The sequence below is a fragment of the Phalaenopsis equestris genome, unplaced genomic scaffold (assembly GCF_001263595.1).
Source record: "Phalaenopsis equestris unplaced genomic scaffold, ASM126359v1 Scaffold000609, whole genome shotgun sequence".
NCBI classification, from domain to species: Eukaryota; Viridiplantae; Streptophyta; class Magnoliopsida; order Asparagales; family Orchidaceae; genus Phalaenopsis; species Phalaenopsis equestris.
In genome coordinates, this window is record NW_018165049.1 from 608,782 (window position 1) to 628,151 (window position 19,370).

General features: G+C 28.5%; 1 protein-coding gene across 5 annotated transcripts in view; it reads left to right on the forward strand.

The window, feature by feature from the left end:
• LOC110029870 (ACT domain-containing protein ACR3) overlaps window positions 1–19,309 on the forward strand; it is a 47,829-nt gene extending 28,520 nt beyond the window's left edge. For all 5 annotated transcript variants that reach the window (XM_020732349.1, XM_020732352.1, XM_020732350.1 and 2 more), the window contains 3 exons: window positions 14,877–15,467; window positions 17,326–17,430; window positions 18,757–19,309. In XM_020732349.1, the coding sequence (XP_020588008.1) occupies window positions 14,877–15,467; window positions 17,326–17,430; window positions 18,757–19,083 (1,023 nt within the window). In that variant the 3' untranslated portion in view covers window positions 19,084–19,309. The remainder of the gene's footprint in view (window positions 1–14,876; window positions 15,468–17,325; window positions 17,431–18,756) is intronic.
• The last annotated feature ends 61 nt before the right edge of the window (window positions 19,310–19,370 follow it).

Here is a 19,370-nt window from a genome sequence, read left to right on the forward strand (position 1 = left end):
GCTTGGCCTCTTGCTCCCGTAACATTGCCATTCGACGCTGGATCGAAAGCTTGGCCTCTTGCTCCCGTAACATTGTCATTCGACGCCGGATCCAGCGGGGCTTGGCCTCTTGCTCCCGTAACATTGTCATTCGACGCCGGATCCAGCGGGGCTTGGCCTCTTGCTCCCGTAACATTGCTTCTCCCTCTCGTCTCCGCCGGATCGCAGTCGTTCGGCAGAATAGATTCATTTCGGCAGAGTAGGTAAATGGTTTCTCCCGTGAATGCTTCTTTGATATTCTTGCTGAGTAGGTAAATGGTTTCTAACCCATTTCGGCAGAATTAATCCTTCTGTGAATATATCATCAGTAGGTCTCTTCCTTATGACCATTTCAAGGGCAAGAACACCAAAGCTGTAGTCATCCCCCTTTGTTGATGCAGTTCTCCCATATCCGTACTCTTGATATTTCATGCAAATAGATTTTTTTTTTGTGTGACATTCATATATATATTTGATTGCATCCAACATGCATATTTTAGTTAATTTAGAGCAGTTCCTAAGCATAAGTGTCAGATCGTATTGGATTTATGATTATTTTTTGGATTATTGTTACTTGATATAACATCAACTTTGTTATTATAAATATTTGAACATTGATTTCAGCTTCTCTGTAAATATATTCTGAGAGAACAAATAGCTTTGCCTACGAGCACTAGAAATTACAATATGGATCCGTTCTGCTTTCATCTGTTGTAAACACTTCAATGTCAGTATTTGCTACCTTTGTTGTTTTATGAAGAAAAGCTACCTAATTTCACTTTATAGATTCATTCGTAAACTTTATTTGAATCAAAGTTGTGGCAGAAATTTCATAAAGCTCTCCGTTTGAATCAAAGTTGGGCATTATTTAGACAAGTAGTTTTCAATGCACCTATTAAAGTTTTACATGATCATTAGAAATTAAGTGGTAGGTATGTAAATGCCCCTAAAACTTATTGTAAGCTCTACATGATCATTCAAGAGGGGCTACGTTAAGGAATTAAAAGCAACAAGGGTGAAAGTTCAAGTTCTACTTTACAGGCAAGATGGAAAACCATAATAGGAATCAGCTCAGCTCAACATATGGTGAGTAAACTTCAGCATTTAGAAAGACCATCTCTTAGCATAGTCGCCATGATAACTGCTCCACAGATTATTCATTTAATTAAAAAAAAATTTCCAAAAAACTGTTTACAAAACGTACCAACCAAACAGCTAAACTGCTTACAGAACAGGGGCAGAATGGTCAATTTTTCAGAATCAGCTGTTTTCCATAAGCGCCAACCAAACAGCCAGACAGCTTATCCTGATCAGCCGATCATCGGCAGATTATCAGGATAAGTTGTTTATCAGTAGAAGCTGGATAAGCTGCAAATGCCCCAAACAGACCCTAAATGTCATCTCTAAGTAAAATCGACGTTTCGGACGTGATCGTGCGGTCCGTTTCATCGTTCGGGCTTATCTGAATGGGCTAACTAGAGATTGGGTCAATTCGAGCCAATTTCGCTCGGCGCGACGAATAATATTTTTCGCCCTGATTGAAGTCTTCCGACGTGTCAAATGCCGACCGGTCTTCGCTTAAGCGAAAATCAAAGTCTAGTAGAGTGACCCTGGCTAAGTGCCCCTCAACACGTGCCGGTGGGTCTGAAGTGTATGTCTCGCACTACAAGAGTCAACACGTGCATCAAACAACGTTAGCGCTCGAGCGGACACCCTACACTCGTGACATCAAAAATTGATGCTAACTGTAAACAAAATCTTGAAAAATTAGTACAAAATTTAAATCTGCACTTATAATAACCTTTTAGATGAAATATCCTCCAAAAAATTTAAAAAATCAATTTCAGAAAATCAATTAGAAGATCTTAAAAATTCTTTTAATACTCTTTAATTCAATCATCTTTAGAAATTAGTAAACCAAATTATACAAGAAAACCATTAAATCATTATTATTAAAATTGACCCACTCTTATGAATATATTCTACCAAGAAGAAGCTTTTAAATACCAGCATCATTATGACGTTTCTAAAGTATATAAATGAAATATTGATGGTTTATTTAATCTACAAATCAGATAAATCGTATATAGAATATTAATATATACTACAACACAACAATTTAAGCAAAATATTGCTCTTAAAGTAGCCAGAATGATCACTTTTGATTTTACCATAATCTTAAAAAGATATAGGATAATTTTATAGCAGAAGAGCAAAAACAAAATCACTTAAGTGAAATAAAATTAGAAGTACTACTCTCGCAAATAATGAAGATGTTTATCAATCAGTTATTAATATCTTAGAACATTTTACTGCAATCTATGAAGATAGATGAGAACAAATTACATCATTATCACAAAAAATTAAGATGTCCCACTCTTGCATATTGTAGGTGGTATAAAAATGTATTCCTTGGTAGAGTAATAAATTTATCTGAAGCTAATCATAATTATTGGAAACAAAAATTTATGACTTCCTAATTTATTAGCAAAAAAAAGTTTGGAAAACTCTTATAAATCAAGAGATACTATTATTTATTAACATCTTATAGAGAAATCTTTAATGTCTGTATTTAAATTATACTTGAATATGTTCTAATATTAAACTAAATAAATAACTTAAAAGAGAGAATTTTAGAAAGCAACAATTAGGAGAATTTTATAAACAATTTGCTTGTGAAGAATCTCCTTATAAAGAAAATCATAAACAATTAATAAAAGAAAGAAAATGTAACAACAACCAGCATTATGAAAAACTATCTAAATGTCATAAAAATAATTTTGAAAAAACTTCGCCAGGAGATATTCGTTCAAGAAATATTGAAAAGAAAAAGAAACGTAACAATAAAGACATTAAGTTTTTTTTATGTGAAAAATTTGGCCATTATTCTAATAAACATCCATTAAGAAAAAAGTTAAATAAATTATAAGTTGAATGTTTTAAACAAACTTTAATGAAAGCATTATTAAGTTCCTCTGAAGCAACGAATAAGATTATACATCTTTTTGCTCTGACAATGACGAATCATTTTGTTGTAATAAATGTAGTGATAATAATTATTATAAATCTAATATTGAAATTTCTAGTTTATTCATTTATTAGATGAGCAAAAGGATTTATTAATAAAAATGTTGTCTAAGGTTTCTAATTCTAAAATGTAAGAAATTTTTTTTTTGATATATTAACCGAAAAGAAACAAAATTGTAGTTTGGAGGAATGTCCAATTTGTAGCATGAAAGATTTATATAATTGTATATCTGAAAAATATGTCCTCTCAAGCAAATATTTTATATTTAAAAAATAAAATTAATAATCTCAAAAAAGATATTAAAGTAATAATATCACTACAAAAAATGAATTATGAATTAACAACTCCTAAAATTACTAATGATCAAAATAGAAGAAGGAATCATCTCCAGAAGCAAATGAAATAGATTTATTTAATAATATTAAAATGTTAAATTCTCTACAAAAAGCTATCATGCAAAAATGATTTATATCAATAAAAATAATTATTAATCAAGAATATACATTTCACTCTCTTCCTGCTTTAGTCGATTCAAGAGTTGATAGAAATTGTATTTAAGAATGTATTGTCCCTTCTAATTATTTAAAAAGAACTACTCAAAGACTTACTTCAATTAGTGGTAATATGATAAAAAATGAATATAAATTTTCTAATACACCTGTTTGCAGAGTTGAACATTGTATTATTATGCTCTTCTTATTAGTTAAAAATTGTCTCAATAAATAATTTTAGGAATAAAATTCTTAAATCAAATAATGCTAAAATAAATACTACTTCATAGTGAATTATTTATGAAAAATTTCTTACATCAATAAAATATCAATTTATTACAAATTCCAAAGAAATAACTTTTAATGAAATTAGTAAAATTAAAGAAAAATTTTTTCGTATTAGTTCTTTATAAGAAGAAATTAATATTAAAATAACAAATGAATAATTTCAAAGTAAAAAAAAAATTGACCAAATAATAAAAATTTTAAAAGAATTATAAAATAAAATCTTTTGTGATTATTCTATAATTTTTTGGGGACAAAAATTCATTGTGTTGAATTACCTTAAGAGATGACTTTAATGAAAAAGACATTCCAACTAAAGTTAGGTCATGTCAAATGAATCAGTATTATCTTAATCTTTGCAAAAATAAAATAAATATATTATCAGAAAATCTTATTCTCTTTGAAGTTGTGTAGTATTTTATGTAGAGAAAGTTGTAGAAAAATAAAATGGAAAATCGAGACTCATTATTGATTATAAATCTCTTAATGAAGTACTTAAATTGATTGAATATTCAATTCCAAATAAAATAGATTTATTAAATCATTTAAATAACACAATTACCTTTTCTGAATTTGATCTTAAATATGGTTACTGTGAAATTCAAGTAAAAGAGAAAAATTAGTATAAAACTACTTTTACTATTTCATTTGAACATTATGAATGTAATATAATGTCATTTGAACTTAAAAATGCACTGCATGAATTTCAAAAAATTATGAATGATATTTTTAATCTTTACTCTTAATTTTTTATTGTTTATATTGACGGTATTTTAATTTACTCCGAGACAATTGAAAAATATATTAAACATCGTAGTACTTTTAAATGGCTTGCTAAGAAAAAATATATTGGCTATTTTAGCACTTAAAATTAAAATATTTCTAACTGAAAATAGATTTTTATGACATTATTTCAAACTCTTTTATAGTCACTATTAATCGTAGTATCAAATTTGCTGATAAATTTTCTGACATAATTGGTGATAAAAAAAAAACTTTAACGATTTTTAGGAGTTTCAAATTATGTTGCTGATTTTTATAAAAATCTTTGCTTTAGATGTTGCACGTCTTTTCATAGATTTAAAAAAATCTCTCAACTTGATCTCATATTCATGTTGATGCAGTTAAAAGAAATTAAAGCTAAACTTAAAAATCAACCTTATATTCATCTAACTCATCCATATAGTTTTAAAATTGTTGAAAATGATGCATCAAATCTAGGATACGATGGAATCTTAAAGCAAAAATTAACACCTTCCTCCAAGGAATAACTTGTCAGATTCACCTCAAGACGATACAACTTAACTCAATCAAAATACTCTACTGTCAAATTAGAAATATTTGTTATAGTTAAACTTATTTTGAAATCTTAAAATAATTCATTAAATATTAAATTCCTCTTATGCATGGATTATAGTACCACAAGATTTATTATTCTTTAAGATGTTAAAAATTTTACCTCCAAACAAATATTTGCATCATGACAAGCCCAATCATCTGTTTTAAACTCTATTATTAAATATATTAAGGGAGAGACTAAGTCCCTCCCTGATTTTTTTTACTCGTGAATTTTTGTAGAGATTCTCAAAAGAGGACCACCTTAAAGGAGCAGAATCTCATGCCCCTTCTAATCAAGGTGACTTTTTTTCAAGGGGAAAGGGAAGTGGTCGCGACATCAATCCTCCTCACATAAATCTTACTAAATATATTTGTGGTGATCATAACTCTCCCTCCCAACCTTCTTCCTCTATTTATCCAAAATCACCTCTTAGATTTTATTCTGAAATCTTAGAGTCAGAATCTGAATACTTAATTCAAGCTAAAATCATTGTATCTTATATTATAAATCTTAATGGTGATAATTATTATCTTATCTCACCAGCATTGCTTGAAACATATCTTGGTACTAATCCATTCTCTAAGAGTATTTTTTTTATCAAAATATGTATAAAGTTATTCTTGTTTCTCAATGTGTTGAAATCCAACATAGTTATAATAAAGATAACAAATCTATTGCTTACATTAAAACCACAAGACATAAGATAATTAATTACAAAGATTGAGGGCATACTCCATATCATATTAAAATTATTCAATATGAAAATCCAAAATGTCGATTTAAATGAATAATTTCCTTTAAGTATTAGATTTATTTTTGAAACCATGCACAAAACTTTTCTCGTCATTAATCCTCAAAGAAAATTTTTTTAGATATTTGTAATTATGTTGAAAATCTATCCAATGGTATTTCTCATGTGTTTTATCAATGGCGGGATAATTATGAAACTGTAACTCAAACCCTACCATCTTCAATGAAAGCTTAATATTCTCATTTGATTGAATCTTCTCGTTACATTTCAAAAATTCCAACAGATATTTTAATAAATGGTCAATTCGATTTTTTTTTTTTTACTTAATGTCAAATTCGATGGATTTGGTCATAGAGCCTCAAAATTCAAAACAACGCTTTTAATTGTAAATGTTTATATAGAAATTATGCAGTGGAATAGCTAATAATAATTATAATCGAAAAAAAAGTTCTTTCAAAAAATAAAGTAATTTAAGCTAAAGAAGATTTTTCGTTTAAAAATCTTTATCATTATTTGAGAAGAAAATCTCTTACAGAATCTTCCGAGAAAATTAAATAAACATTACAACATCAGTTTGTCGAATTATTTTAAGAATATTGCATCCATGAAGATGACAAGACAACAATGTCTAGTAACGATGTACTTGCAAATTGAAAAAATTTACAAATGACGCTCATTAAGAAAAAAAATCTCAATCCGGTCGACAAAAGTCAGTGGTGGCCCCAACCATGATCCAACATTATCAATAAATGAAATCAGAAGAGAATATTTGTGAATCAAAAGTTGATCTAAAATAAATCACCAACTCAAAAGATCTACTATCTTCTTTTACCAGCACCCGTGACTTTACTTTTTTGAAACCTTATCGATTATTCTATTTTATTTAAGAAGTTTAGTGTCTATTCTTTTAAATGGAGTTTATATAAAAGAGTATTATTATGTAATCGGTGTGCAAGTTTAAAAGGTCTAGTTTCTGGTGCAAAAAAAACTATAACTGTGTTTGGTGGAAACCTTTTCCTACAGTATTATAATGATAAAGTAATTAACCTTCTTATTATTTACAATCAAGGATTTATAGATGTCGAAAGAACTTAATCCGAATTCCAGTATAGGATTAACTTAAATATCCATGCTTTTCTAAATTTATTTTACTTCTACATATATGAGTTATACAATTTTTAGCGTAACATGACACTAATACCAATTTGTTCCAGGATATATGAAAAGTTAAGTGCTAAATAAAAACTATAGAAAAAAAATAATTTTTTGTAGTAAATAAAGATTTATTAGTAAAAATAATAACTTACAGACTGTAGGAAAAGGTTTCCACCAAGCACAGTTAATAGTTTTTTATTCTAAAAACTGGACCTTCCAAACTTGCACACCGGTTACATAATAATACTTCTTTATAAAGACTTCACTCAAACCAACGAACACCAAACTTCTTAAATAGAATGTAATAACATATAAGGTTACAATAAAGTAAAGTCACGGGTGCTGGTAAAAATGATAGTGGGTGGATCTTTTGAGCTGACGATTTACTTCAGATTTGTTTTTTATTTGCAAATATTTTCTTTTGATTTTATTTATTGATAATGTTGGATCATGATGGGAGCCACTACAAACTTTTGTCAATGGGATTGATATTCTTTTTTTGAATGAGTATCATCTATAAATTTTCTCATTTTTCGTGTTACATCATTATTATTCATTGATGTTGTCATCTTCATGCATGCGGTATTTAAATAATTCACAAGCTAATGTTGTAATTTCTCTTTAATTTTTTGGGTGGATTAATTAGAAAATTTTCCTCTTAATTGTTGATTAAGATTTTTAAACGAAAGACCTTCAACTTGATTTTTTGGCAAATTTGATTTATTGGCTTGGATTACTTTTTTGATAAAATAAACATTTTATTTGATTTTAATTGTTGTTCACTACTTCACTATATAATTTCTATAAACATTTATGATTCAAAGTGTCATTTTGGATATCAAGGTTCCATGATCAAATTCATGGAATTTGACATGAACTTAAAAAATATAAATAAGATTAAACATCTATTAAAATATCTACAGGAATTTTTGAAATATAAGAAGATTTAACCCAGTGTGAATATGTAGCTTTGATTAGTGATAGTATGATTTGAGTTATTGCTCCACAATCATCCCACCATATATAAAACCAATGAAGAATATCGTTGGATAGGATTCTTAACATCATTACAAACATTAAGGAATTTTTTTATTTAGGGATTAATGACAAGAAAAGCTTTGACATTGCTTCAATATAAATTTAATAATTAAAGTAAATGGTTCGTTTAAATTGGGATTGTGGATTTTCATATTCGATAGTTTTAGTTTAATGTGGATTAAGCCCTTATTTTTTGTGATTAATTATCATATGGCTTGTGGCTTTATAATAAGTAATGTTTTTTTTTTCTGCATTAATTATGTCGGATTTCAACACATTTGAGGGAGAGAAAAATAGCTTCATAGATATTTAGATCAAAAAAAGTTCTGGAGGTAATGGATTAGTACCAAGATATCTTTCAAAGATTGTCCATGGTGAGGCACAATGGTAATCATCATCATTAAGATTTAAAATATGAGAGACAACGATTTTAGTGTAAATTATTAAATTCAAGATTTCAGAGTAAGATTTGAAAATATGATTTTGGATCAGTTAATGAAGAAGATTGAAAGGGAGTGTTGTGATAACTATTAAGATATTTAGTAAGATTCATGCGGGGAAGATTGCTGCCACGACCTCTTTCCCCTCGATTAGGAAGAATCATGAGATTGTTTTCCTTTGGGTGATCCACCCTTGAGAATCTCTGCAAAATTAGTGAGTAAGAAATCAGGGAGGGAGTTAGTCTTTCCTTTAATATATTTAATATCAAAGTCGAAAATAGGTAGTTGGGTATGTCGTGATGCAAACATTTGTTTGGAGGTAAAATTTTTAACATTTTAAAGAAAAATAAATTTTGTAGCACTGCAATCATGTGTAAGAAAAATTTAATATTTAATGAATCATCTTAAAATTTTGAAATGGATTTAGTTATAGCAAACATTTCTAATTGGATAGTAGAGTGTTTTGATTGAGTTAAGTGAATCTAACGAGTTCTTTGGAAGAGGACATTAATTTTTGCTTGAAGATTCTACCATATCCTAGATTCAACGCATCAGTTACAAAAAAGGTGGATTTTTAACTTTAGCTTTAATGTTTTGAATTGCATCAGTATGAATATGAGACCAAGTTGGGGGATTTTTCTTAATTATATCAAAAGGAGGTTCTACGCTCAAGCAAGATTTTTATAAAAATCAGCAACATATGCCAAAATTCATAAAAATCGCTGAAGTTATTTTTTATCACTAATTATGTCGGAAAATTTATCTGTAACTTTAATACTAATAGAGACTATAGAAGAATTAGAAATATTTTCTCCTAAGATTCTAATTTCAGTTTGAAATATTTTAATTTTAGGTGATGAAATAACCAATCCATTTTTTTGTCAAGTCATTTAGAAGTATTAAGATGTTTAATATGTTTTTTAATAGTGTCGGAGAAAATTGAGAATAAATTCAGAATGAGGATTCAAAATATCATTCATAATAACTTGGAATTCAAAGGGTGTATTTTTAAGTCTAAATTACATAAAATTTTATTCATAATGTTTGAATAGAACAATAAAAACAGTTTTATGCTAATCTTACTATTTTGTTTGAATTTGTAAGTAATCAGATTTAAGATCAAATTTAAAAAATAAAATTGTGTTATTTAAGCGATTTAATAATTTTTTTTTTTTGGGATTGGATATCTAATCCTTTTAAGTATTTTATTAAGTGGTTTATAATTAATAATCTTGGTTTTTCTCTTTCTTTTTATATGACATTTTCTACATAAAATGTTGTACAACTCTAAGGAAAATAAGATTTTCTGATAATCTTTTTATTTAATAATTCAGTTATTACATTTATGCAAAGATTAATATAATTTTGAATAATTTTTTCATTAAAATTATATTCATTGGGTAATTCAACGTAATGGAATTTTTGTTCCCAAATAGTTATAGGATTATCACCACCTTTTTTTGGTAATTCTTTTAAAAATTTTTTATTTGGTCACAATTTTTTTTTTACTTTAAGTAGTTCATTTATTTTTTAATATTATTTTTTTCTTGTAAGAAATTACTATAAAATGCTTTTTATTTAAATCTATTAAGTTTATTGATAATTATTTATTTCAAATTTGTAATAACTTGATATTTTATTGATATTAAAAAAATTTCAAAAATAATTACTCATGAATTAGTTTTTATTACATTATTTGGTTTAAGAATGACATTTTTAAAATTATATGTTGAGGCAATTTTTTAACTAATAAGAAGTGTGTAAGAATATAATATCCGTCTTTGCGAATGGGTGCATCCTATTAACATTAGCTGAAGTAAATTTTTGAGTAGTTTTTTCAAAATATTTAGATGGGACAATGCCTCCTTGAATATAATTCGTATGAGCTTCCAAATCAACTAAAGCAGTAAGAGAAAATTATATACTCTTGATTAATAATCTGTTTTATTATTATAAACTATTTTTGCATGATAGCTTTTTGTGGAGAGTTTAACATTTCACTATTATTAAGTAAATTTATTTTATTTGTTTCTGGAGACGATTCTGCTTCAATTTCATCATTATTAATTTCAAGAGTTATTAAAGCCATTTCTTGTTGCAATATTTTTATTTTAAGAATGTCTTATTTAAGATTATTAATTTTATATTTTAAACATGATAAATTTGTTTGAGATGAGGTATATTTTTCAGACATATGAATATATGCATTTTTCATGCTAAAGATTGTGAATTCATCTAAAGCAGGTTTTTGTTTCTTTTCATTTAATATATTCAATTTTTTTTCTCTAGTTTTAGAATCAAAAGTAATAGATAACATTTTGATTAATTGATTGTTTTGTTCATCTGATAAAATGAATAAACCAAACATCTCAATAATAGATTTTTAATAATTATTTATCACTAAATTTATTACAACAAGATGGTCTTCATTATCAGAGTTAGAAGAGGCATAATTTTTTTTTTATGTTTGAATTTTCTGATTCAGAGAAGCTTAATAATACTTTAATTAAAGTTTGTTTTAAACATTCATCAATTTGTAATTTATTTAACCTTTTTCTTGATTTTTATTTATTAGAATAATACACTAATTTTTCACATCAACAACAATTAATGTGTTTGTCTGTACGTTTCTTTTTTTTTAATATTACTTGAAGGAGTATCTACTGTAGAAGTGCTTTCAAAAAAAATTTTATGACTTTTAAATTGTTTATTATGATGTAGGTTTTTTGTTTTTTTTTCTTTTATTAATTGTTTATGATTTTCTTTAAAAGGGTATTCTTCACAGAATTTATTTACAAAATTCTCCTAATTATTTTTTTCTAAACTACTTTCTTTTTTAAGTTGTTTATTTAGATTACTATCAGAACATAATTCAAAACATAATTCAAGTTCAGTTTGAATACAAACATTAATGATTTTTCTATAAGTAAAATGTTCATAAATGATGGCACGTGTCTTGATTTATGAGAGTTTTCTTAACACTTTCTACATATAAATTATGAAGTCCTATGAATTTTTGTTTACAATAATTATGATTAGTTTCAGGTAAATTCATTACCCTGCCAAGGAATACATCTTTATACCACTTAAATGTGTCAGTGTAGAAAATCTTAATTTTTGCAATAATCATCTAATTTATTCTTCTTTGTCTTCATATGTTTCAATAAAATGTTTTAAGATATTAATAACTAAATGATAAACAATTTCAGCATTCAAGAGAGTGACATTTTTTATTTTGTTTCACCTAAAAAATCTTGTTTTTGCTCTTCTATCATAAAATTATCCCACTATTCTTTAGGGATTCTGGTAAAGCACAAATAATCATTCTAGCTACCTTAGGAGCAGTATTTTGTCTAGACTATGTTGATATAGCATACATTAACATTCTATGGATGGTTTCTCTAATTTGTTATTCAGAGAATCCATCAAATTTTATTCATATACTTGAGAGACATTATATTTATGATGGTATTTAGAAGCTTCTTCTTCGTGGAGTGTATTCATTGGAATATGTTGATTATAATAATAATGATGTAATGAATTTATTGGGTATTTTAATTTATTAATTTCTAAAGATAGTTCAATTTGAAAAGTTCTAAAATAAATTTTAGGATCTTCTAATTCGTTTAGTTAGATTGATTTTTTCAAATTTTTAGAGGAAGATATATCATCTAAGGCTAATATATGTGCAGATTAAAATTTTTTTATTAATTTTAAAAATCCTGTTTACCTGGACCAAAATTATAACTGAACAAAGGATTTGGTTGAATAGCTAGATTTTTTATAATAATAAGTTTAATAATAGAATTTGTTTCTTTTATATGTTTTTTTAAATTAGGGATTTCATATTTTGTCAATTTTTTAATCAATTGTTGTATTTGATAGATTTTATTTTATAGTTGATTAAGATGATCTGAGATAATTTGAAACATGCTATTAGAGAAATTTAATTGTTTAGTAATTATAATGAATTCTTTTAATGCTTGAGTTTCAATTTTTATTTTTTTTGTAGACAATTAGTTATAAATTTTCATTGATTATATTAATACTTGATTTTGTAGAAGGATAAATAGAACTAACTCTTTCTTCTTGATTAATTTCCATGTTCTAATTATCAAATTAAGTTTTATATTTTTTATTTATTCTTTAATAAACCAATTAGCAAAGAGAATAGTAGTTTTTCCATTTTGATTTATGTATGTTATTACTATAGAATATGAATTAAAAAATTATTCTCTTTCATTTTCTTCTAATTTTTTTCTATCCCTTTCTCTGAAATCAGAATATTTAGAAGATAAATAATTATTGATAACAATGGCATGAGTTGTACTTCCTATTTTGTGATTCAGTTAAAACTAAAATTCATTTCTAAAAGGGTAGGAGAGGAATTATCTCTTACGTAATGTAAAATTTGATGTGAGTTAAATTGTACATTTTTATTTTTTCATTAATTATGTCTTCATTTACCCTTCTTTCAAAGATTGAGGCAAACATAATAATGTAATAATTCAAAATAAATTCGATACAATTAGTCTCTCTTGCACTCACTTTAATCCTTCAAAATAAGAATATAAACAACGATCATGATTAGAATTTTTAAATTTAAAAGTCATCAACACCTTTATCTCTTAATAAGCTTTTATTAGAATCATCAGTATAATGATTTATTTTCTTCATCATCCCATCCTCAATTATGCATATGTTCTCTCATTCTTACTAATCTTAAATCTTAATCACCTTCCTCTTATTTAACCAAATTAAATAATATGAATATTTATTAGATTCTTAAATAACCACTATGTTGATAAGAACAACTTCAATTACATTATCAGTTATATATTGTATGGGCAAGTGAGAAATGTTTATTAGAGTTTTTTACTTATCTCAAGGAATACCTTAGACTTAATTGCATGTCTGACCAAAACTAAGACGAGGCGAGCCTTCAGGCGGACCTTATATTATGTGAGACATAAAGCTCATGTAGTACCAAAACAATATGAGAGCAATGCAACGGTTATTATATATCAATTAGGCAATCTGAGCATCTAAAAGTTAAAAGAAAAAAAAATGCGTAAAAAATAAAACTGAAATTAACTCTTCCATGCCACGTTACTGTGATAACAAAAATAACACGATTGGTCCATTCTTTTATTATAATAAGAAAGGTAATTGGTCATGTTGACTCCTGGCTTCATATCCATGTCAGATGAGAGATAATAGACAATTTGATGTGTTAGAAACTATGGATCTAGTTATAATTTAAAAATTAGTCGATATGGCATGACATGGGATTTTGATATTGTCTCCATTTAAGTCTCCACAAAATGTATCTTATTTTTAGGAAGATTTACATAGCCACTCAATTCCTATGTATTTATATATCTAACATCGAAACTTCAATTTTTGCATATATGATGCATTACCTATGCATGAAATGGTATTTTTCACTTTTAAAATGTTAAAATAGTGATTTTGTCTGTGATATGAAAGATTTGGGTGGTATAAAAGTAAAAAGTAATGTTTGTGTTAATATTGTACACAGGAATTAGGTGGTATCTTTGGAAATGCTCCTTTTTTTATTATTTTCATGCAATGATTATACTAGACTCCTTTGCACATTCACAAATTCTTACCCTGCTTAGTATGTAACCAAAACAGAACATTGTGAATGGCTTATCTAAATTACCAGTGACTAAGAAACAGCCTGATAACTTTGATTTTTGGCACAGGAAACCAAATTCTAAATTTGGAACAATTGAAGAGCAACCATTGCAAAAAACATGATGCCACGATTTCATATTAAAAATGGAAGTTTCATTAACTTTAAAGAATATTACCAGCTGTTTCATTTTGTTATTTTGATATTAGAAAACATCTTGTAAAAGCATGTCGTAAACTTAGCTATGTTAAGGATGCATTAATCAAAGGAATTTACCTTGGAGAACACTAGCCAAATATAAGTCTAGCAAAAAAGGGATGTTACCATTCACACTAATAATTTTGGGGATTTCATAATTGTTAGAACAGAAAACAATGTTCTATTTCTTTTACTTTTCTAAAGTCTTAATCCACAAGAGGTTGTCTGTTAACAGATTTAAGTGAGATATAATTTTTAATTTAAATCTACCAGACAGAAAAAAGGTTAAATTTTAAATAGTCGTTAAGTTGTGTTCAATCCCGGATTTACTAAATCATGAAGTTGACAATATTTGATAAATCCGGATTTACAAAATTTTAAAGCTTTTACCACACACCACCTCAGTTCTCTATAACTTGGTATTCTCCTAATCGACTAAGCCATCGTTCTTCTCTTCTAATAAATTGTTTCCAGGCTCTAGGCCCAGAGGGCATTATTCTTGGTACAGCGGGGACACACTCTATTGGTGATTATAACACCATTGAGTTCATTGGCACCGATCGGCCGGGCCTCCTTTCTGAAATCTTCGCCGTGCTTGCGAATCTTCACTGTAATGTCCTAGCTGCTGAGGTCTGGACTCATAACATGAGAGTTGCTTGTGTTTTTTACATCAACGACGAGGCTACGTCGCAAGCTGTGAATGATCTTAAACATTTGTCGAAGATGGAGGAGCAGCTTAAGAATTTGCTCCGTGCACGCGGAGACGATGATCGAGGAGCCCGCACTACTTTCAGTATGAGCTCCATTCATTTGGGTCGTCGTCTCCACCAATTAATGTTTGCTAATAAAGATTATGAAAGTGATGGCAAAGAAGAGGAGAAATCTGTGAAAACTATGAAACCAGTGATTACAATTGATCGTTGTGAGGATAAAGGGTATTCCGTGGTGAATGTACGGTGCAAGGATAGGTCAAAATTGTTATTTGACATTGTTTGCACTCTGACAGACATGCAACTTGTTGTTTTTCATGCCTCAGTTTCATCTGATGGCCTATACGCAATGCAGGTACATGCTTCTTTACAAATTCAAATAATTTTCATTCGTTAATACCTGCTACGGATTCTGTTTCATGTTGTAAACATTTTTGTCATGATTGGACGAAGCTTTTAGAAAATTGTTCGAATATGAGGTCATGAGTTATTTTATTTTCAAGAAGAGTAGGGAAGGAGAAGAAACATGGAAGAACACTTTTGCTACTGCGGGTTGCCTACAAAGACAAAGCAACAATCAAGCTCAGTATATACTGACAATATATATATATATATATATAGGAGAGTAAACTGCCAAAATAGTCCCTCAACTGTTTATATGGGATTATTTTAGTCCCAAAGCCTATAAAAGTGTTACATCAATGCCCATACTCATTAAATTAAGGGAAATTTACACACGTAGCACATACTTCTTATATATTTACATATCTCACACGTAAACTTACATATTTATGTATAGCATTTTGGTGTTTTAACCCTATGCATGAAAAGATATATTTCACTTTTTAAAAAGTGATAATAGTTTTATATTTTATGTGATATTAAAGATTTGAGTGTTTATGTGTATAAATATGTAAAGTCTAGGTGTGAGATGTGTAAGGACATAAGAATTGTGTGCTATATAAGTAAATGCCCCCTAAACTAAATCTGAAATCGTCCTCTGTAGGAATTATTTCAGCTCATATTAGAAGTGTTTGGGACTAAGTTAACAATTATATAGACTCTAGGACTAAAATGACCCCCTACAAAGAGTCAGGGGGCTATTCTTTTGACACTTTCTCTTTATATATAATTTTTTTGTGGTTTAATCCATGGCAGAGTTTCGTGAGACTCGGTCAATTACTACTTTATTTTCTTAACATGCCTTTATCAAAATATCTTCACGGCCCTTTACACAGAGGCATTGCGAATAGTGCAAATAAACATAACATACATCAATCTTGAAAATCTATCATGTGAATCTGATTCCACTATTCATACTTCTATGCTTTGTATTAGTTTTTCCTTCTACACTGTATTTCATGCTGTATTCAGTTTCTCTTCCACGTTATATATTATTGATCCCTAGTTTTTGTTTTGGTCTATTTGGTTGCTAAGGGAAGAATCTGGAAATTATCTTCCATTTAAAACTGATTTATTGCGGTTCTTCGTTCTCAGGAAAATTATGATATCTTAAAACTATTTTCTAGATGGTGGAAGAGCTGAGTTTTCATTTCTGCATTAATCAATAATTTCAATTTTCAGTGTGGAGGCATATGTTTTTGGACCACAATGAGGTATTTCAAAGTTTCTCTCTGACCTAAATGCGGGGGGAAAGGTTTTTTTTAATCAAGGAATAGCTATTGGTGATATCTTTTTAGCTGTCCCGTGTGCTTATTACCAAATAGACCAAAATAAATAAATAAATAAATAAATAAATAAAAACTTTAATTAGTATTTAGATTAAGAAACAATTGTCTCGCTCATACTAAAAAGCTCTTCTTAATGTTGACATTACAAAAATTTATTACTTAAATGTTCCTTTTAAATATTTTTAAAGTTCACAAGTAAAAATTTATTCCATTTCATTCATCAGAAATTATTAAAGAAGTAAAGATTAATTTTATTATCGCTTTTCGTCTTTTTGTCATCATGTTCTCATTGCTGCTTCAAATTCGCAAAAGAATGATTTTTTATTGTTTTCACCCCCCAAAATTATCTTATTGTGATGTGCTCAAACGTTTGATGATAATTGCCTCGTCTAAGGCATGTTTTCGTTTAAGTGCAAGCATATTGAATTGTTTAATGAACTCTTGCAATTATGAAGAATTATAAGTTTATGCATAAAATGCTTAATTGAGACCACATTTTTTAGATAATAATTTAATCTGTAGGAGCTATACATTCGTCACAAAGATGGCTGCATCCTTGATACGGCTGAGGAAAAAGAAATGGTGGTGAAGTGCCTTGAAGCAGCAATACTACGCAGAGTATCAGAGGTAGGTAAATTTTTCATTTTTGCGGGACAAGTCGTTACTATTTTAAAATAGAAGCTTGTCTGTTTTGAATAAATTCTTTTTGAAAATAATACAACGCAGAGTATGACAGGTGGTAAAATTTTCATTTTTTAGGGACATAGTAGTTACTATTATAAGAGAGAAGATATATATATATCTTAAATCCAATTTTGTACTTCTCATTTCATAAAGTAATGGTTTATGGATCAAACTTCAATCTCCAAAATGCTTAGAATGGAAGACAATCGATTCGCTCGGTTTTTAAAAAGCATGTTAATTCAAGATTGCTTATCTTATTTATTCTTAACATTGCTTTACGAGGAGTGAAGTGTCAAAATAATCCTCTGACTATTTACATGAGATTATTTTAGTATCAGATTATATAAAAATGTTAAATTAGTCCCTAGACTCTTTTAATATAATAGGACCTAAAATAATCCTCATTGAGAATAACGAGAACTATTTTAGACCCCATTAAAAGCCCAAGAATAAATTGATATTTTTATAGACACCCTAAAACTAACGTAGCACTGCAAAATGATAAGGGACCACTTTGCACTTTTTTACATAGTAATTGCAATTATGTGAAACCTAGGCTCTGTTTAACACAATTGTGTTTGTCTTGTTGTCCTGTGTTATTTGATATGAAAAAAGTTATAATTACTCAAAAGTGATAGCCAACTTCAATATATATGTTTCCTCGTATGAAACCATGAAGGACGAACATATGTAGCACCATCACGCTTTCTTCAGTACAATTCAAATTATAATATTTCACATCTTCGAAAAGTTACTAATCAAAACCATAGTTCTCAACACATCAAACAAATGCAAACTATCGGGAGCATGTGGCTTAATCAATTCTTGGTTGATTTTAACATTAACAAAATAATGATAAACCAAGATCATGACATAGAATTCATATTTAATAACACCAAAATTTCTAAATGATGGAATTTATTGTTATACATAGGAGAAAAGTGTCAAAATGATCATCTCAATTTTCGTCTAATCCCATCATTATAAGAATGTTAACTTGGTTCTGAGACTGTCGAAATAATCCATATTAAAGACTTTCAGATAAATTGGGGCTAGTTTGAAGACTAATTAGGCACGTTTATAAAGTACGGGACTAAGATAGCCCTATATAATAGCCAGGGGATTATTTTGACTCCTTTATATATATCATATCATAATATCATCCTATACAACCCAGATTCTTTCCTAAACAGTGCTGACATGGAAAAAATATAGGCTTTCTTTCAGAAACATTCATTATTTCTTCAACCTGTGAAATATTATTGGCAGGGATTCAGCTTAGAAATATGTGGGAGGGATAGAGTGGGATTGTTATCTGATGTGACAAGAGTTCTAAGAGAGCAAGGACTTACTGTAACAAGAGCTGATGTAACCACAGTTGGGGAGGAAGCCATGAATGTGTTCTATGTAAAGGATGCTTCAGGAAATCCATTGGAGATGAAGATGATAGAGGCGCTACGCCGAGAGATTGGCCAAACTGTGAGGCTTAACTTGAAGAGAGTGCCTGCCGATGTGAAAACCGCTGAGTCATCTCGATTGTTCAAGACTAGTTTCTCATTTGGGAGTTTGCTGGGGAGGTTTCTGCATCCAACTTAATTAATGGTATGGATCTCTTAATTCAGTCATGTTGTTGTGAGAAGATGAAAGGGATATTAATTTATCACATCGTGTTTATAGGACTACTACTGACCTGTGAAATGCATTTTAGATACATATGTAAAATGCTTCTAGCTTTGTCATTTAGTGCAGCCATAATATGTGGTGGTAAGGGCATCAGATGTTGAAATTATATATGTTCTTCAGCATCCCCATGATACTGCTGGGGCATTTACTCGATGATTCGAAATTTGAATCTCTCTTATACATATATATATATATATATA